At 69.7% G+C, this 15,259-nt stretch overlaps 2 protein-coding genes across 2 annotated transcripts; one reads left to right on the top strand and one right to left on the bottom strand.

Annotated features, from left to right (window-relative positions):
* Positions 1-918: 918 nt before the first annotated feature.
* On the top strand, positions 919-9,008 carry MAMDC4 (MAM domain containing 4). The gene is given in 30 exon segments (XM_045573844.1): positions 919-970; positions 1,416-1,523; positions 1,612-1,785; positions 1,858-1,983; positions 2,349-2,393; positions 2,396-2,478; positions 2,551-2,635; positions 2,717-2,842; positions 3,481-3,618; positions 3,702-3,790; positions 3,866-4,039; positions 4,213-4,279; positions 4,362-4,541; positions 4,629-4,757; positions 4,910-5,041; positions 5,125-5,246; positions 5,522-5,633; positions 5,767-5,883; positions 5,984-6,118; positions 6,224-6,357; positions 6,420-6,633; positions 6,720-6,857; positions 6,946-7,064; positions 7,144-7,234; positions 7,370-7,516; positions 7,688-7,822; positions 7,907-8,034; positions 8,112-8,220; positions 8,537-8,703; positions 8,866-9,008. Coding segments are annotated over 30 exon segments (3,618 nt in total). The 3' UTR covers positions 8,908-9,008.
* A 429-nt stretch (positions 9,009-9,437) lies between these two features.
* EDF1 (endothelial differentiation related factor 1) lies at positions 9,438-13,388 on the bottom strand. The gene is made up of 5 exons (XM_036416960.2): positions 13,216-13,388; positions 11,650-11,701; positions 10,630-10,790; positions 10,320-10,413; positions 9,438-9,864 (listed from the first exon to the last, which is right to left on the bottom strand). Exons 1-5 carry the CDS (start codon positions 13,291-13,293, stop codon positions 9,803-9,805), a joined length of 447 nt encoding a protein of 148 aa, XP_036272853.1. The 5' UTR covers positions 13,294-13,388; the 3' UTR covers positions 9,438-9,802.
* Positions 13,389-15,259: the final 1,871 nt, after the last annotated feature.

The following is a 15,259-nucleotide window of genomic DNA, read 5'->3' as shown; positions in this document are numbered from 1 at the left end:
TCCTCTCCCCAGGGCAGGGCTGTGGGGGCCACCAGGCACAGGGAGGGCAGCGCCAGGCCCCTGAGGCACAGCTGCCCTGGGCTCGCTGAGGTGGCCTGCCCTGGGGCTGCGACCCTTGGGCGCGCTTTCTGTGAGCTCAGGCAGGTGCGGTGCCACCACCTGTGTGGGCGAGGCAGGCGGTTCTGAGGTCAGATTGTCTTGCAGGCTGAGCCCGGCTCCCAGCCCCGTGCTGGTGAGGGGTCAGAGGGCACCAGGCCCCCAGGTGCCGCCGCGCTGCTCAGCACAGCTGTCCATAAATAAATGGTTAGCGCCCGGCCAGCGGGGCTCCGGCTGAGCGCCAGCCTGTGAGGCAGGAGGTCACGGTTCCGTTCCTGGTTGGGGCACATGCCAGGTCGCAGGCTCCATCCTCGGGGACGTGCAAGCGGCTCTCATCACGGATGGCTCTGTCCCCTGCTCCCTTCTTCTCCGAGATCAATAAAACATGAAAATAAGTGGTTACTTAGGAGTGAGTGAGGAACAGCCCCGCGGCTGCCTGATGGCGCTGGAGATGGTCGAGGTCCGCGGCCCCCGGCCCCCGGCCCTCCTCCCAGGGGTCACAGGTGTTGGTGCCGGGCCAGGGCGGGGGCGGGGGCGGAGCCGGAGGAGGTCGCAGCCCGAGCTGCCCGGAGCCACTCTGCGGGGCCTCACCAGGCAGGGCTGAGCGGCGTGCGTGTGCCGGGCAGGGCCAGACCTCCGTCCGGAGCTGCTGGACAAGGCGGGGCTGACGCGCCCAGGGGCCCCTCCTGCACCGTTTACGACCGGACGTTTGCCCTCGGGCGGGAGAGGCAGGCCGGGGGCCCCTCCATTAGAGCGGAGTCAGCAGTGGGGCCGAGGGGATAACTGAGCACACGGCCCCCAGTCCGTTTTCCTCCGTCGGCCATGCCGCCGCCCAGCCGCCTCCTTCCTGCCCTGGTCCTGGTCCTGGTCCTGGGTGAGTCCTGGGCTCCGCTCCTGAAGCAGAGCTGGCTGGGGCCTTGGGAGCCAGGCCCTGGGTGGGACCCAGAGGGAGCCCGTGGGCCCTCGGATTGCCTGCTGGGCAGGGGCAAGCCTCGTGCTCCCCCAGGCCCTGGCAGCGCACCCCTGCTCCTGGAACCTGAGGCGGGCTGGCTCACCTTGGGGGGTACCCTCCGTCCCGGGCTTCCGCTTCCCTCCCAGGGGCTGTTTCACATGGGGGCCCTGGTCCCCAGCAGCCAGCCTCAGGCCAGCTGTGCTCAGCTCGGCCGTGGCGGGGAGCCCCCAGCCGCAGACCCAGCCCATCTGACCTCCTGGCCCGGAACCCAGAGCTGGGCTGGCCAGTCTGAGGGTCCGGGGACCTGGGACCATCCCAGGCGTGCAGGATGGGGGCACCTGCTAGCCCCCTGCCTGTCTGCTGGCAGCAGGGTCCCCCTGCGGGGCCTGGGTCCCCAACCACTGCAGGGCCCCCCAGCACACCCTGTGCAACTTCGTGTGCGACTGCAGGGACTGCTCCGATGAAACGCAGTGTGGTGAGCAGGCCGGCGGGTGGGCGGGCGGCGGGGCAGGGCCGGCCAGCCCCGAGGGCCACTCCCCTGACCCCCACCCCTGCTGTCCCAGGTTACAAGGGGGCCTCACCCGCCCCTAGCGCCCCCTTCGCCTGCAGCTTTGAGCAGGACGCCTGTGGCTGGCGGGACATCAGCACCTCAGGCGACCGCTGGCTCCGGGACCGGGCGGGGGCCGCGCTGGGGGGCCCCGGGCCTCGCGCAGACCACACTCTGGGCACGGACCTGGGTGAGCCCCCGCGGTGGTGCCCAGGCCCCCCTCCTTGGTGCCCGCCCGTCTCCGAACCTCTCTGCTGTCCAGGCTGGTACGTGGCTGTGGGCACGCATCGCGGGAAAGAGCCGTCGGTGGCAGCCCTGCGCTCCCCCGTCCTGCGGGAGGCGGCCCCCGCCTGCGAGCTGCGGCTCTGGTACCAGGTGGCCTCCGCAGGTGTGTGCCAGCCCCCGGCGGGCGGGGTGCCCAGCGGGGGGAGGGGACACAGCTGCTGCTGCAGGACATGGAAGGGTGGCCGGCCCCCGAGGCTGGGGTTGAGCATCCACCTATGAACCAGGAGGTCGCAGTTGGGTTAGGTCGGGGCACAGGCCCAGGTTGCAGGCTCGAACCCCAGTGCGGGGCGTGCAGGAGGCGCTGGTCACTGAATCTGTCTGCCGCTCCCTTCCTCTCTAAAGTCCGTAGAAAACATACTTAAAAAAGATAAGGAAGAAGATGGAAGGGCCGCCCAGGGCGGGCAGGAGGCCAGGCAGGGCACGCCCGCAGGCGGGAGGCCCGGGCTCAGCTGCCTGTGCCCCTGACAGACGTGGCTGAGCTGCGGCTGGAGCTGACGCGGGGCACCGAGACGCTGGCCTGTGGCGGGGCTCCGGGGCCCGGGGCGCGGGCTGGCGGGAGCTGGCGGTGGCCCCCGGCCGCGTCCGGGGCGACTTCTGGGTGAGCTGGGCCGCGGGGATGGTGGGGCAGCAGTCTGAGCCCTGACTGAGGCCTAAGGATCCCGCTCCTCAGGTGACCTTCTCTGCCACCCGCAACGCCACCCACAGGGGGGCCGTGGCCGTGGACGACGTGACCTTCTGGGGCTGTGGGCTGCCCCGTAAGTGCCCAGCTGGGCCCCTCCCCCAGCTGCCCTGCCCAGTGTTTGGGGTCCGGCGATGGTTATCCGTCCCCACCCCAGCCCCCCAGGCCAGCTGCCCGCTGGGGCATCACCGCTGCCAGAACCGGGCCTGCGTGGAGCCCCACCAGGTGTGCGACGGGGAGGACGACTGCGGGGACGGCTCAGACGAGGACACGCCCCGATGCCGTGAGCGGGGCTCCCGCTCTGAGGGCGGGGGCGGGGGGAACGAACCCCCGCTCTGAGGGGGCGGGGGGGGGGGGGGGGGGGAACGAACCCCCGCTCTGAGGGTGCGGGGCGGGGGGGGGGCACGAACCCCCGCTCTGAGGGGGCGGGGCGGGGGGCGGGGGAACGAACCCCCGCTCTGAGGGGGCGGGGGGCGGGGGGGGGGGGGAACGAACCCCCGCTCTGAGGGTGCGGGGCGGGGGGGGGAACGAACCCCCGCTCTGAGGGTGCGGGGCGGGGGGAACGAACCCCCGCTCTGAGGGTGCGGGGCGGGGGGCGGGGCGGGAACGAACCCCCCGCTCTGAGGGGGCGGGGGGGGGCGGGGGGGGGGGGGGAACGAACCCCCGCTCTGAGGGGGCGGGGCGGGGGGGGGGAACGAACCCCCGCTCTGAGGGGGCGGGGGGGGGCGGGGGGAACGAACCCCCGCTCTGAGGGGGCGGGGGGAACGAACCCCCGCTCTGAGGGGGCGGGGCGGGGGGCGGGGGGAACGAACCCTGCTCGGCCCCGGGGTGGGGGGTGGGGGGTGGGGGGTGGGGGGAGCCGCTGCACCACGGGGAGGCCCGGGCTCTGGGCCCTGCTCAGGCCTGAGCCCTTCGCCCCAGGCGGCCACCTACCCACCGACTTGGAGACGGGCCTGGGCCTGTGGCACCGCGCGGAGGGCTGGACCCGGAACCACAGCGCCAGGGTCCCCGAGCGCCCGGCCTGGCCGCGCCGAGACCACAGCCGCAACAGCCCACAGGGTGAGGCCCCAGAAGCCGGGCCCGCCCGGCCGACCCGGGCCGCACACACCCGCCTCCCCGCCGCCCACCCGCTCTCCCCCCAGGCCATTTCCTGGTGTCCGTGGCCGAGCCCCGCGCCCCTGCGATCCTCTACGGCCCCGAGCTCCAGGCCTCAGGCCCCCACAACTGCTCGGTGGGTGCGGCGGGCGGGACGGGCTGCCCGACCGGCTGGGGCTGGGGGGCTCCCTGACCGGCCTGTCCCCTCCAGCTCGTCCTCTACCTCCACCTGCACGGGTCCCCGGCCGGCCGCCTCCGGCTGTACCTGCAGGCTCAGGGCCCCCAGGCCCCCCGGGACCCCGTCCTGCTGCGCCGCCGCCACGGGGAGCTGGGGGACGCCTGGGTCCGAGACCGAGTGGACATCCAGAGCGAGCACCGCTTCCGGGTGAGGAGGGAGCGGGGCAGCGGGCGGGCGGCCCCGGGCAGAGTGTGTGCGGCTGCAGGAGGGAAGCCGTGGGGGGCTTTGGGGACACGGACGTGTGTGGGACAGTGGGGAGAGGCTCGGGAGCAGCCCAGGCAGCACACGGACCGGCCGCCCCGAGCCTGCTGTGCCCGCAGGTCCTCCTGGCCGGGCAGACGGGCCCGGACGACCTCATCCTCTCTGAGGGCTGCACACCAGCCCCGGGTGAGCTGCTGAGTCCCCCCCCGACCCCCCGCCCAGCAGGCAGGCACCGCCCCGGCCCTGACCCTTCCTGTGCTACCCACAGAGGCACCCCGCTTGCCCTCCGGGCCCTGGCCCCTGGCCCCCAGGCCCTGGCCCGTTGGTCTGCAGCCCCAGGGGCCCTGTGAGCCGGGACACCTCCTCTGTGGGGCCCGGTGTGTGCCCCCGGAGCAGCTGTGTGACTTCCAGCCGCAGTGCGAGGGCGGCGAGGACGAGCAGGAGTGCGGTGAGCGGAGGGGGGGGGGGGGCGGGGCGCCCCCTCTGGGCCCTCCCGGCCAGGGGCGCCCAGGGCACTCAGCGCCCGCTGTCACAGGCTCCACAGACTTTGAGCCCCCCGCCGCCGGGGGCTGGGAGGACGCCAGCGCGGGGCGGCTGCAGTGGGGGCGCCTCCGGGCGGAGGAGGGCAGGGGCCCCGGCACGGACGCCAGCGGGGCTGCAGCTGGTGAGGAACACCCCCCCCACACACACACACACCCCCGGCAGCCCGGAGCCTCTGCCCTGGAACTGTACCACAGGGCCCCTGCTCTGCCTCTGCTGGGGCTCCAGGGCTGGGGTCCCTGGAAGGTGTCCCTCTAATGCCTCACTCTCCCTTAGGGCACTTCCTGTCCCTGCAGGGGGCCTGGGGACATTGGACGGCAGCGGCCAGGGCCCTCACGCCCCCCCTGGGCCCCTCCGGCCCCCACTGCGCACTCCACATGGCGTACTTCCTTCAGAGCCACCCCCAAGGTCCTGCTCCCCGCCTGGGGCGGAGCTGGGAGGTGGGCCCTGCAGGAGGGGGCGGGCAGCTGACCCTGCTGCCCCTTGGCCAGGCTTCTTGGCGCTGTTGGTGGTGGAGGGCGGTGCCCGGGAGCTGGTGTGGGAGGCCCAGAGCAGCCCCAACGCCTGGAAGTGGGACACAGTCCCCCTGGGGCAACGCCGCCGGCCTTTCCAGGTGGGGGGCAGCCGGGTGGGGGGCAGCCAGGGGGGGTAGTTAGGTGGGGGGGCAGCCGGGTGGGGGGCAGCCAGGGGGGGTAGTTAGGTAGGGGGGTATCCGGGGGGGGCAGCCGGGTGGGGGGCAGCCAGGTGTGTGTGGGGGCAGCCGGGTGTGTGTGGGGGCAGCCAGGTGGAGGGGCAGCGAGGTTGGGGGGGGTCAGCCAGGTGGGGGGGCAGCTGGGTGGCGGGGCCCGGAGCTGCCTGGACCTAACAGCCTCCCTCGTGCCCATGAAGCTGGAGTTTGTTGGCCTCGTGGACTGGGAAGGCCCTGGCCAGCAGGCCGCTGGGGTGGACAGTGTGACCCTTAAGGACTGCAGCCCCGCCCTAGCCACCAAGACAGACACAGGTCCTGTCCCCCTCCTCCACCCAGACCACCTTAGGGACCCCAGAGACCCACCCCAAGGGCACGCCTCCCAGCTTCCCCGGTCTCGGGAGGGAAACGGGGGTGCCAGGGGGGTGCTGACCCCCCGCCCCCCCAGAGGTTTCCTGTAACTTCGAGCGGCACACGTGCGGCTGGCACACGGGCCACCTCACCGACGCCCACTGGCACCGGGGGGAGAGCCACGGGCCTGGGTACGACCACACCACAGGCAAAGGTAGGTGGGGGCACCCAGACGGGGGGCAGTGCCCAGGCCTGGGCTGGAGAGCAGCCTCTGGGAGTGGGTGCGCCCAGCCTGTCCACTCCCCTGCCCGCAGGCTACTTCATGCTCCTGGACCCCACGGACCCGCCGGCCCGGGGCCCTGGTGCCCACCTGCTCACCCGGCCCCAGACGCCGGCAGCCCCTCAGGAGTGCCTGTCCTTCTGGTACCACCTCCACGGGCCCCAGATCGGTGAGTGCCACGCCACGTGGGGCTGGAGGCTCAGGTGCCAGGTTCTGGAGGAGCTGGGAGCTGGGGGGGGGCTGTCCCCTCCCGTGCCACTCCCGTGCCCCGCAGGGACGCTGCGCCTGGTGATGAGGCAGGACGGGAAGGACACCCACCTGTGGTCACGGTCTGGCACCCACGGCAACCGCTGGCTCGAGGCCTGGGCCACTCTCGACCACCAGCCGGACCCGGGCGCCCAGTACCAGGTGAGGGCAGCTCCTGGGGCGAGGGCAGGGCAAGGCCCGGCGCTGACACCCTCCGCCCCCAGCTGCTGTTCCAGGGCCTGCGGGACGGGTTCCAGGGATCCATGGCGCTGGACGACGTGGCCCTGCGGCCCGGGCCCTGCCGGGCCCCCGAGCGCTGCTCCTTCGAGGACTCGGCCTGCAGCTTCTCCACCGGGGACCTCTGGGCGCGCCGGGCCAGCGCCACGGGCCTCGCCGCCTGGGGCCCCGGGGCCGACCACACCACAGACACGGCTCACGGTGCGGCCTGGCTGGGCAGAGGGGCTGCGGGTGGGGCGGAGGGCGGGTGGGGCGGGCGGCAGGCTCCAGCTGGCACCCTCACCCAGGGCACTACATGATCGTGGACACGAGCCCAGGGGCCCTGCCCAGCGGCCACGTGGCCTCCCTGACTTCGGCGGAGCACCGGCCGCTGGCCCAACCCGCCTGCCTGACCTTTTGGTACCACCTGAGCCTCCGGAACCCAGGTGAGGCGGTACAGGCACCCGGCCCTGGCAGGCCACTGCTTTGGGCTCGGAGGCATTGCCCCCTGCTGACCGGGAGGCCTGGGGGCAGGTACCCTGCAGGTCCGCGTGGAGGAGGCAGAGCGGCACCAGGTGCTGACCATCAGTGAGCGTGGAGGGCCGGCCTGGCGCCTGGGCACAGTGGACGTGCAGGCCCAGCGGGCGTGGAGGGTGAGCGCCCACCCAGGGCGGGGCCTTCCTGCCGAGGGCCGTCGGCAGGCGTGGCGCTGCCTCACTCCGTGCCGCCCAGGTGGTGTTCGAGGCCGTGGCCGCTGGCGTGGAGCACTCCTACGTGGCGCTGGACGACCTGCTGCTCCAGGACGGGCCCTGCCCTCCGCCAGGTGGGCGCCTGGCGGCCTGGCCTGGAGCCTGCCGTGACGCACGGGTGGGACCAGCTCTGTGCCAAGTGTCCCCAGCAGTGCTGCTGCCCAGGAATGGGGGCGGGGCAGTACACTCAGTGCCCGGGTCCCTTGCAGCTTCCTGTGACTTTGAGACAGGCCTGTGTGGCTGGAGCCACCTGTCCTGGCCCGGCCTGGGAGGGTACAGCTGGGACTGGAGCAGTGGATCCACACCCTCCCGGTACCCCCAGCCCCCGGTGGACCACACCCTGGGCACCGACGCAGGTGGGTCTGAGTCAGGGAGGAAGCCCCAGCGCCACACCCACCCAAGGGCACCTCCCCCCCCCCCCCAAAGGCCTGCAGCCCCGCTCCGCCGGGCTCCCTCAGGGTCAGAGGCCTCTGTGCAGGGGTCAGCTCCATTGATCACTGGGGCACCCCTCCCTCTCTCGTTCCCAGGCCACTTTGCTCTCTTCGAGACAGGTGTGCTGGGGCCGGGGGGCCGGGCAGCCTGGCTGCGCAGCCAGCCCCTGCCCCCCACCCAGGCCTCTTGCCTCCGCTTCTGGTACCACATGGGCTTCCCTGAGCACTTCTGTGAGTCGGCCGGCCGGCGGGCGGGGGAGGGGAGTGGAGGTGGCGGAGCCGGACCGGCCTGAACCACCCTGGCCCCACTCTCAGACAAGGGCGAGCTGAGGGTGCTCCTGAGCAGTGCGCGGGGCCAGCTGGCCGTGTGGGGCGCGGGCGGGCGCCTGCGGCACCAGTGGTTGAAAGGGCAGGTGGAGGTGGCCAGTGCGGAGGAGTTCCAGGTGAGGCTGGCGATTCGAGGGGAGGCCTTGGGCTCAGGCCTGCCTCCGGGGCCCACACGGCTTCTCCCCCCGGTCAGATTGTGTTTGAAGCCACTCTGGGCGGCCAGCCAGCCCTGGGGCCCATTGCCCTGGACGACATCAAGTATCTGGCCGGGCAGCGCTGCCAGCGGCCTGTGCCCAGCCAGGGTAAGCCCTGCCTGGGCTGGCCAGCCCTGCTCCGGGTCTGGGATCAGCGGCTCAGCAGCTCCCGGCCCCTGTGGCTGCCTGAGGCCAGGAGAGCCGCCACGGCTGGCCTCCACTGTCCCCACCTGCCTGCTGTTCCCTCCCCGGGCCCCCGATCCCAAGTGCGGTCCAGCCTGGGGCCATGAGGCCTGCTGTCCCCCGTCTCAAGCAGGGACCGGAGCCTGAGGGGGAGCAGGCGGGGTCCCCAGGCACCGTGCTTGGCTTGGGAGTGGGTTGTCAGGGAGGACGAGGTCCCAGGCCCTGTGCCCCACGCCCCCAGGGGACTCGGCGGCGGCCACAGTGCCTGCCGCGGTTGGCGGTGCCCTGCTCGTGCTCCTGGTGCTGCTTGGACTCGCGGGGTGGCAATGGCTGTGGAAGGGGGGCTGCCCCTGCAGGAACAGGACAGCGGCCGTGGCCCCCGGCTTTGACAACATTCTCTTCAATGCGGTAGGGCCCCGGGTGGGGCGGGCAGATGGGTGGGGGAGCCGCTGTGCCCTGCTCGTGGCTGGACCCTGGAGAGCAGAGCAGTGAGGCAGGAACCCCTCGACCCACCCAACTGGTGGCGCCCGCCTGCCACCCAGCCATCACCAGGCTCCTCCCCCTTTCCAGGATCAAGTCACCCTGCCAGCGTCCGTCACCAACGGCCCCTAGGCCCAGAGGACCTGCTCCCCCAGAGCTCCCCATCCTGTCAGCTCTGGCCCCGGACCGCCCTGCACCCTGCCTCCACCCACGTGTCTGGCTCAAGTCCTCACCCAACAATAAACACTCCGGCCAGCCTGTGCATCTTGCTCTGAAGAGTCCCCGTGTCCACCACCCTCGCCACTGAGCGGTCCCTGGAGAGCACAGCTGCTCCCGAGGGAGGGAACACCGCGCGGTGCCCACGCCGTCCCTGACAACAGACAGGGCCAGGCCTTCCCAACCAGGGCACCAGGCATCCCGTCTGGGCCTGGAAGGGTGCCGGCCGGCTGCCCCCCTGGCCTCTGGGCCCACAGGATGATAGGGCAGCGTGTGGCCAGGGACTTGGGCCAGGGGGGGTGGGGCCTGGTGCCAACACCCACGAACATTCACGGCTCCTCGGGCACCCCCCAGCCCGTCATGCAAACAACCCCCTCCCACACGTGGGCCAGGAGGGAGCAGAGGTGCGGTGGGCGGGCTGGTGGGACAGAGGCTCACACCAGCAGGAAGAGCAGCGAATGTTTATTAGTTTATTAGCGTCTCTAGCAGCCAGACGGGCGTCTTCCCTCTGCAGACCGGGCTGGCCCTGCCCCGCACCCCTGGGAGGCCCCGTCCGCTCCCCCGGGAGCTGTGCCCATGTGGCCGACGCCTGGGGAGAGGGTGGTGGGTCTGCTCCTCGCTGAGGGGGGGCAGGGAGGAAACACAACAGGAGAAGCTAACACTTTGCAAGGCTTTGTTTACAGCAGTTGGGTGGGGGTCCCAGCAGGCTGACACCCGTGTTCCGCTCAGCGCGAGAGGCCACGCTGGCACTGGGGGTCCCGGGAACCACCAGCATGATCAGCCGGAACGCACTGACCTCGAGGCTTTGTGCTCATTTCGCCCTGGGCCCCTTCTCAATCGGCTTCCCAATGTCCTTCCCCCGGAGCTTGAGTCCTGAAGGAGCAACGGACCACTGACCTCGCAGCTCCCACCGGCTCCGGAGCAGCCCCCCGCGTTCCCACCGCGTCCACAAGGGCAGCAGGCACCCTCTGGCCATGAGCACTGCTCCCTCCCCACAGCCAGGACGCGGGAAGAGGAGGAGGGAGAGGGCCCCGGGACGGCAGCCCCACTCCGCTGGGCTCTCGGAGCTGCTGGCACCTCAACCCAGAGCCGACACCCCTTCCCGCCCCCGACAGAGCTTCATGCCTGGCTTCAGGCCGACACCCTGAGGATGGCAGGGAGGAGCACGAGGACCAGACTTGGGGGGGGGGATATGCCGGAAGGAAACCACACAGCTCACTTAGGGGAGCGTTCCTAAAGCCGGGCTTCCTGCGCCCCACCTGCCCGCCCCCAGGGCAGCCCGCGCCCGGCCCCCCCCCCCCCCCCCCCCCCGGCCGCAGGGCGCTCACCGATGGCTCTCTCCATCTTGCCCAGAACCTGGTTGTTAGGGATGGCCCGTCCGCTCTCGTAGTCCGCGATGACCTGTGGCTTTTCGTTGATTTTCTAAAGAGAAAATGTGTTTCGTACGCGTCAGTTTGGTAAGAAAACGCTGCAGAACTATCAATAGGACACACGTGCATGGGCCGGGCACCACCTTCCGAGACGGCGAGGGGTCCAGGGCCTCAGTGGAGCTGCTCCAATGCCCTGGTCGCTCTCGTGGCCTCTCGCGGCTCCCCGCTGCAGCCCTCCAGCCCCACCTCGGGCAGAGCCCGCACTCACAGTGGCCAGGTCCTTCTGCGTCAGCCCCTTGCTCTGCCGGCCCTGCTGGATGACCTTGCCCACCTCCAGGGTCACACGGTCGTGGTGCAGCTCTTCCGTCTCCCGGTCCAGCTTGGCCGTGTTCTTGGTGATTGAGTGCTGCTTGTTCTGACCAGCAGCCCCTGAGTGGTGGGAACCGGGAGAGAGGGAGGGAGAGAGAGAGAGAGAGAGGAAGAGAGGGAGAGAAAGAGAGAAAAAGGAAAAGAGGGAGGGAGAGAGAGAGAAAGGGAGAAGGAGGGAGAGAGAGAGGAAGAGAGGGAGAGAGAGAGAGAAAGGAAAAGAGAGGGAGGGAGGGAGGGAGAGGGAGGGAGGGAGAGAGAGAGAGGAAGAGAGGGAGAGAAAGAGAGAAAAAGGAAAAGAGGGAGGGAGAGAGAGAGAAAGGGAGAAGGAGGGAGAGAGAGAGGAAGAGAGGGAGAGAGGAAGAGAGGGAGAGAGAGAGAGAGAGAAAGGAAAAGAAAGGGAGGGAGAGAGAAAGGAAGAGAGAAGGAGGGAGAGAGGGAGGAAGAAAGGAAGAGAGGGAGAGAGAGGGGGGGAAGAGAGAGGGAGAGAGGAGAGGGGGGAAGAGAGAGGAAGAGAGAGAGAAAGGAAGAGAGGGAGAGAGGGAGAGGAGAGAGGGAGAGAGAGGGAGGAAGAGAGAGAGGAGGGAGGGAGGAGGGGTTTGTACCAACAGGAGAGAAAGGTGTTTCAGGACACGAACCAGGCCCGATGGCAGGTGCTGGCCTGTGCGCCCAGGTACATGGGAAGCCAGGCTGTCCAATCACGGCAACTGCACAGGCTCAAGAGCAGATTCCAGAACTTTCTCCCAGCGGTGGGAGTGGACAGCACAGCCTCCCGACCTCTGCCACCCACAGCTGCTCGGGTGAGAGTCCCGGCACCCCAGCCCGCAGCGGCTTCGGCTGCCAGCGGGCATCCTGAGCCGGGCAGGGGCACAGCTGCAGAGACGCCGCCCCAACCCTCCCAGCGCGGGTGGGCGGCACCTACATTTCTTGGAAGTCTCCACGTCCTCTCCTCGCCTCTGGGCTGCTAAGATGGCCTAGGAAACCAGGAAACGGTTTATTAACTTTGGAGCCGTGGCCGGGCAGGTCAGCTGGTTACAGTGTTGACCTGCTACTCGAAGGTTGTGGGTTCGACGCCGTCAGAGCACACAAGAGCCAACAATGAATGCGTAGGTGGGTGGAACAAATCAATGTCTGTCTCTCCCCCTTCCTCTCTCTCTAAAGTCAACTTTTAAGATGTTAGCTTTCACCCTGGCTGGTTTTGCTCAGTGGTTACAGCTGAAGGGTTGTGGGTTCGACTCCAGTCAAGAGCACCTAATTTGGTTTCCGGCTCAATCCCTGGCCCCATGAGGGAGGGAGCCAATTGACGTTTGTCTTTTCCCTTCCCTCCCCCTCTCTAAAGTCAGCGGGAAAAACACCTTCAGGTGCGGACGGACAAGCACCACACAGCCAGCCCCCGCAGCCAGCTCGGCTGTGAGCCGGGCTGGGCAGTGCGGGCGCCCGGTGCTTTCTGAGCCGGGCAGGCTCTTCCACGGGCTGGCATCGGCGCCGGCTTTTGTTTGTTTGGGTTTTAACTGGCCCTGAGAGAGAGGGAGGGAAGCCATCTATCGCCCACACCCCACCGGGGTCCAGCCTGCCACCGGCCGCGCACCCCGGCCAGGAGGCGTCCGATGCAGGACGGCCCCGCCGACACCGGGCAGGCTGGGCTTCGAACCCCAGCTCCTCAGGCAAAGCCGCCTTCACCCAGCACCCTGCGCCTCTCACTCAGCTGCTCCCCAGGCCGTTCCTTCCTTCCTCGGGGCACAGCCCTCTGCTAACACCCCACCGAGGCTCGGCGCTCCTAAGTGGGCTTTCAGGCGCTCCCTGGCGCTGTGCTGCCTGCCGCCGCGGCCCTGTTTCCTCTGACAAAGAAAAGGCGCATTTGGTTCTGACGGCGCAGCCAGCGGGGGGCGGGCCAAGGAGCCCTGGCCCGGGCCCAGCCCCGCCCGCCGGCCGCTGCCTCCAGCCGCCCTGAGGGCTCCCTCGCTGGGGCCCCAGGCAGCGCAGGGTGCCGGTGGGTGACGCGGGCAGCATCGGACTGGGGGGGGCTCCAATCCCGCCCCCAGCCAGGCCCCACTCCCTGTTCCCCTCCCAGTCCTGACCCGGTCCTCGGCCCCGCGGCCGTCCGCCCCGTCCACACCCAGTCAAAGGCTCCGGACCTTGCCCGCTTCAACCCCAGGCCTGAATCACACCCATCCCGGCGTCTCCCTGCCCCTCCCCGTCTCCCTGCCCCCACCTCCCTGTCCTCCCTCCGTCTCCCTGCCCCCCCACCTCCCTGCCCCCCACCTCGCTGCCCTCCCCCCCTCGTCTCCCCGCCCCCCTCCGCTTCTGCCCCCCCCCCCGCCATCGAGGACCGTCCTCCAGTCCGCCCGCCTGTCCTCATCCTGACGCCCCCACGTCCGCGCGGACCGTCCCCGACAGGCCATGGCCCCGGCCCCGGCCCCCGGCCCTTCCCTACCCGAGCCCCGGGCCGCGGCCCGACCCGCGCCAGCCCGCATCGGCCCGGCCTCACCTGCTTGGACTTGGCCTGCGCGGCCGTGGGGCCCTTCTTGCGCAGCACCGTCACCGTGTCCCAGTCGCTCTCGGCCATGGCGGCGGCTCCGCGGTCTGGCGGCGGCTCGGCTCGGCGGCAGCTGCTCGAGATCCTGCGGCGCGACGTCGCTTCTTCGCTAGCCCGCTTCCGGCGCCGTCCGCGCCCCGCCCCCGCCTCCCATTGGTCGGAATCCCTGAGGGGCGGGCACTTCCTGCGCCTGGAAGCCAATCTGAGCCCGGCTCATCTGCGGAACTGTGGGGGCGGTGCGCGACGTGGGGTGATGACGTCAGGGCGCGGAGGGGCCGGAGTGAGGGGCGCGGAGGGGCGCGGAGGGGCGCGGAGGGGCGCGGAGGGGCGCGGAGGGGCGCGGAGGGGCGCGGAGGGGCGCGGAGGGGCGCGGAGGGGAGTGGTCCCGGTGCAGAGGGCGGGGTGGAGGGGGGCGCGGAGGGGCGCGGTCCCGGTGCAGAGGGCGGGGTGGAGGGGGGGCGCGGAGGGGCGCGGTCCCGGTGCAGAGGGCGGGGTGTAGGGGGCCGCGGAGGGGAGTGGTCCCGGTGCAGAGGGCGGGGTGGAGGGGGCCGCGGAGGGGAGTGGTCCGGGTGCAGAGGGCGGGGCGGAGGGGGGCGCGGAGGGGCGCGGTCCCGGTGCAGAGGGCGGGGCGGAGGGGGGCGCGGAGGGGCGCGGTCCCGGTGCAGAGGGCGGGGCGGAGGGGGGCGCGGAGGGGCGCGGTCCGGGTGCAGAGGGCGGGGTGACGCAGGGAGGCGGGGAGAGGGGCGCGTAGGAGAGGGGTCCTGGTGCAGCGCCCCGCTGGAGGTGCTGTGACTGGGCTGGGCCGTGAGAAGGGGACTCGGATAGAGGAGGGGGCGCGGGTGAGGGGAGGGCGTGGCGGTGCTGTGCTCAGGGAGAGGCGTGGGGGCGCGCGGGGCGGCCCCATTTCGGCCAGGGAGGGACGGGTGCTGGGCGGAGGGGTGCTGGGTGGAGGGGTGCTGGTAGGGAGGGGCGCTGGGCGGAGGGGCCTGGGAGGGAGGGGTGCTGGGCGGAGGGGCCTGGGAAGTGGATGGCACCCGTTTTTCTGCTGTTGGGCTTGGTTTCTGCTCCGGGCTGCCCTTAGCCAGCATGCAAGTCCAAGTGCTACTTTCCTGGAATTGTGCCCACGTGGTGCAGAGGCGTGGGGCATACGTAATTGGGGCAGGACTCTCTTTAAGACAGAAAACGGAAAATTATAAAACCAAAAAGGAAAATAAATATTTTCGTATAATACTTAGTAAAATGTGTCTATTTTACAACAGTGTTGTAATATCTTACAGTTGTTTTAAAATTTTTCTATTTTCATTGTCTTCAGAGAGGGAGAGAGAGAGAAACATCAATGATGAGAGGCAATCCTGGATCAGCTGCCTCCTGCACCCCAGGCCTGTGCCCTTGGCCGGAATCAAACCCGGGACTCTTCAGTCCGCAGGCCGACGCTCTATCCACGGAGTCAAACCGGCGAGGGCTATTTTACGATAGTTTTGTATAATAAGAGGACAAGTTACACATTTAAAAAACCTGACAAGTGTCACAAAAAATGACATTTGTGTGGATTAACACATGCGTTTCTAGTGCTTTTGCTCACGTTGCTGGCTGTCTCTTATTTTTTATTTTTCTGGCTGTGTTCTCTTTGAACGCGCACATCATGGCTTTGCAGATTGTGCTGTGGAAAGAACAGAGGGCAATTCAAGCTTCTCCATCGTGTTTGATCACATTGGCATCTGATGGTTAGTGGTGACCGTGGTGTGGGTAATGCTCGGGCTTTGCACCGAGTGCTCCGGTAGCATTCCTGCAGGGAGGTGTTTGCTGCGCAAATACAGGAGTTCCGATAAGGGCAGCCCCACCCAGAGAAAAACCCTCCATCCAGCCTTACGGGCTGAGTCCGCGCACCATCTTGCGCGTTGCATGACGGGAGGAATTCCGCAGTGAGCAGGTGTCGTTGCTTCGCCGGCCGTTCTAGTCTCCGCCGGCAGATGGCGCGCGCGGACCCGCCGCCGTG

Source organism: Pipistrellus kuhlii, unplaced genomic scaffold (assembly GCF_014108245.1).
Source record: "Pipistrellus kuhlii isolate mPipKuh1 unplaced genomic scaffold, mPipKuh1.p scaffold_m20_p_57, whole genome shotgun sequence".
In the NCBI taxonomy this organism is placed as follows: domain Eukaryota; kingdom Metazoa; phylum Chordata; class Mammalia; order Chiroptera; family Vespertilionidae; genus Pipistrellus; species Pipistrellus kuhlii.
The sequence above is the reverse complement of the archived record's forward strand: the minus strand, read 5'-3'. Positions and strand labels throughout refer to the sequence as shown.

Bases quoted from the DNA above. Each gene is read 5' to 3' on its own strand.
- EDF1 (XM_036416960.2), bottom strand. From the start codon at position 13,293: ATGGCCGAGAGCGACTGGGACACGGTGACGGTGCTGCGCAAGAAGGGC. The intron at 11,702-13,215 runs GTGAGGCCGGGC...CTGGTTTCCTAG, and splicing joins CGCAGGCCAAGTCCAAGCAG to GCCATCTTAGCAGCCCAGAG. The intron at 10,414-10,629 runs GTGAGTGCGGGC...TTTTCTCTTTAG, and splicing joins CGCAGAAGGACCTGGCCACT to AAAATCAACGAAAAGCCACA.